General features: G+C 55.6%; 1 protein-coding gene across 1 annotated transcript; it reads right to left on the bottom strand.

The window, feature by feature from the left end:
• Nucleotides 1-1,387: 1,387 nt before the first annotated feature.
• LOC310706968 (potassium voltage-gated channel subfamily A member 6-like) lies at nt 1,388-3,091 on the bottom strand (the record flags this gene model as incomplete). Its single annotated transcript, XM_083503438.1, has 1 exon — nt 1,388-3,091. One exon carries the CDS (start codon nt 3,089-3,091, stop codon nt 1,550-1,552), a length of 1,542 nt encoding a protein of 513 aa, XP_083359564.1. The 3' UTR covers nt 1,388-1,549.
• Between the last annotated feature and the right edge of the window lie 695 nt (nt 3,092-3,786).

Genomic DNA, 3,786 nt, shown 5'->3' on the forward strand with positions numbered 1-3,786 from the left:
GACTTCCCCCCGAATGCGCACTCAGCGCATGAATGTATGCTCCCCCGAAGCACTGAAACCCTTGGCTCTCTCAGGAATACATGTATGGCACATGCGTTTTCAAAAAGATACATGTGATGCTTAAAAAAAATAATGGTGGGGTTTTTTTAAAGGTAGACAGTCTACTGGAAGCATGTCAGAAAGGGCAAGACTGATAATGCATGCCGGCACTCAGTTTGCCGACAGGCTATTAGCACTTTGGCACAGTGAACAAAAGGAGGGGCATCACATCAACAGGCCTACTTGCATTCATTATAAGGCCCTTTCCCAATGAATACAACACAAAAGCAGGATTCCCAGGCAGTTAGAGAAAGCTCCCTTTGGGAACAGTTGTGTACACAGGAACATTTTCAGACTTTAAAATGAATGTGCTTAAGTCCGGGGCAGAGCTTGCTACGGCAATCACTTTCACACAAACACACTGCATTCATTTGTACATGTCAGAACATCTGAATGGTGTGTAGAAAACCCACTGCCAGCCTTCTTTTTATCTGTGTTATGTTTTTCCTCCTGCTCCAACATACTGCATACAACCACTAACATAGAGAATTCCATGTACATTTCATTCCAATTACTTTACTTTTTTCTTTTCTACAAGAAAAGAATCATCTAGTCACCAACCATGTTTTTTGGGGGGAAATGAAATGGGTTTTAAAGTTTTAACAGATGCAGCACTAATATTTTTCAGTGTGCACCTGTTAAAGTTTTAAACTCAAGACCTACGGTGCTCCTTTTCATCCCCTCTTTCTCACAGGCCTGTCCCAGCAGACTGAATGGTGTTGGCAGCCCCTGGAAGCAAAATTCCAGCTACTCCAGCCTAAGGGAAGGCAAGAGAGGGCAGCTTGCAAAATTGACCTCCAGGGAAATCAGCAAAAATATCATGAGCTCCTCCTATTTTTGGACCAAGCATGGTTGATCATAGACTTTCATCGCAAATAAATCAGTTCTCGGAGCTGTGTGTATTCACAAACAAGCACAACATGACACAACAGGAATACAAAGGAAAATTTGTGAGATTGCATGCTGGACGACAGCTTTCGTTACTCAAAGGCATTAGCCAGTGCTTAGGGCTGATGTGGCTGTAAGAAATGTAAGGCTGGCAGTGGAACTTGAGGGCGTAGCAATTCCTAGCCTAATTGCAAACTTGATGTGGCATATTGCTTTTGCTTCTGTGAGTAGATAAGATAATAAGATCCATCCGCAGGCAACCGCTGGAAGAAAATCTTCTCCACCCCCAGAAAAATAAATAAATAACGGATACACAACAGGTAACGCCCTGTGATTGGGGAAGGAAATTAAGCAACTTATTACAGAAGTCAATGAAGTAACATAAATGAGGGAGTCGCTGTCCAAATCACAGCAGTCTTTATTCCAAGGAGCACAAATCATTTCCATTCAGACAAACAAGTGTTGCCATTCTTCTCTCTTTCTCCAATGCAAAGATGATCAGCTGCAGTTTTCGTCTACACAGCTTGAAGCCAGCAGGTTCAACTGAGGGCGATGGAAGTGATCACACCTCTGTCAACAACTTGTTCCCTTTACAGGTGTGGTTGCTGGCTGGAATAAAGTTGGAGTATTTTGCAGATTCTAAATCATCCGCCTCCAGGAAGTCTGATTTACTGAGTGTCCGGTTGCTGTCACCTTTCTTGGGCTCCGAAGAAGGAGACTGCTGCTGTCCGCAAGTGACGTGAGTATAGCGGGACTGCTCCTCCTGGTCAGTTTCTCGGTGGTAGAAGTAGTTGAAGTTGGAGACAATGACAGGCACAGGAAGGGCGATGGTCAGCACGCCGGCAATGGCGCACAACGACCCCACAACCTTGCCCCCAATGGTCATTGGGTACATGTCTCCATAGCCCACTGTGGTCATTGACACTACTGCCCACCAGAAAGCATCTGGGATGCTAGTGAACAAAGAATCTGGGTCATCGGTCTCTGCAAAATACACGGCACTGGAGAAGAGAATCACGCCGATGAAAAGGAAGAAGATGAGGAGGCCCAGCTCCCTCATGCTGGCTTGCAGGGTCTTCCCCAAGATCTGCAGCCCCTTGGAGTGCCTGGAGAGCTTGAAGATCCGGAAGACCCTGACCAGGCGGATGACTCTGAGGATGGCCAAGGACATGGCTTGCTGCTGGCCTCCGTTGCTGCTGCCCTGCGGCTGCTCCTTCTTCTGCTGCTCCTGAGCCAGCTCCGTCCCCAGCGTGATGAAGTAGGGGATGATGGCCACGATGTCAATGATGTTCATGATGTTCCTGGAGAACTCGGGCTTGCTGGGGCAGGCGAAGAAGCGCACCAGCAGCTCGAAGGAGAACCAGATGATGCAGAGCGTTTCGATGAGGAAGAAAGGGTCCGTGAAGAAGGGGCGGGCGCTCGACGGCGGGCGCGCGGGCGAGGGGGTCCCTCCGTCGGGCTGCAAGGAAAGCAAGTCGTCCTCTTCTGGCAGCAGGTCCCGGGGGGGCTCCTCTCCGTAGCTGCCGCCCTTGCCCTCCAGGCGGAACTCGGGCAAGGTCTCCAGGCAGAAGATGACGATGGAGATGAGGATGACCAGCACGGAGACGATGGCGATGCCCCGCGCGGGCCCCGAGCTCTCCGGGTACTCGAAGAGGAGCCACAGCTGGCGCTGGAAGGGCTTCGAGGGCAGCGGCTTCTCGTCCTCGGCGATGAAGCCCTCGTCCTCGCGGAAGGCGCCGATGGCCTCCTCGCCCAGCTGGTAGAAGCGCAGCTCCTCCACGAAGAGGTCCAAGGGCACGTGCGCGGGGCGGCGCAGCCTGCCGCCCGACTGGTAGTAGTGCAGCACGGCGTCGAAGCTGCTCCGGCTGCGGTCGAAGAAGTACTCGTTGCGCAGCGGGTCGAAGAAGCGCGCGCGGCGCCGGGGGTCGCCCAGCAGCGTGTCCGGGAAGGCGGCCAGCGTGCGCGGCAGCGTCTCGAAGCGCAGCCCGGACACGTTCAGCACCAGCCGCTCGCCCCCGACGCCCGGAGCCTCCGGGGAGGAGGAGGGCGGCGCCGCCTCCGCGCGGCCGGGGACTCCCCAGGGCGCGTCCTCCGGCCCCGCCATCGCAGCCCGACCGAGCGCCCTCGCTGCGCCCGCCGGGCTCGCTCTCCTCCCGCCAGGCCGCCCCGTCGGGCCGCCCGCCTCCTACCTTCGCGCGCCTCCCAAGGATGCCTCGCCCCTTCGCTGCTCCGCTCCTCCTGTTGCTGCTGGCGGGCTCCGGGCGCGTCTGGCGCTGGCTGGCTCCCCGCTCCCCGCCGGCGCTTCTTCGGCTCCTCCTCCCGCTGCTCCTCCCCGCCGCTCTCCTCCGTCGGACCGGCGGCACTCCGCGCGCTTTTGCGCTGCCCGCTTCCTTCCGCGGAGGCACCAGAAGGCCATCTATTCCGACCCCGGAACAGGATCACCCGATCTCCCCGCTCTCTCCCTCTGGACCAGGCAACGCAGGTGAGAGCTGGGCAGCGTCGCTACCTTTGTTCTGGCAAAAAACAGGACGGGGCGGGGCGGTAGGGGCCGAGTTTTCGTTTCATCTGGTGCTGAAAGTGACTTTAAAGCAGTGGCGTAGCGTGGGGGGTGCAGGGGGGCCGGCCGCACCGGGCGCAACATCCGGGGGTTAGGGTTAGGGGGCGCAAATCCACGGGTTAGGGGGCGCAAATTACTTGCCTTGCCCCGGGTGCTGACAACCCACGCTACGCCACTGCTTTAAAGCAATCCATTACGGTCTATCGCAGCCTAGCGGGATGACCCCTCTGGAATTTGTCGCG

The sequence above is a fragment of the Podarcis liolepis genome (assembly GCF_965112155.1).
Source record: "Podarcis liolepis genome assembly, chromosome: 5".
Taxonomy (NCBI): Eukaryota; Metazoa; Chordata; class Lepidosauria; order Squamata; family Lacertidae; genus Podarcis; species Podarcis liolepis.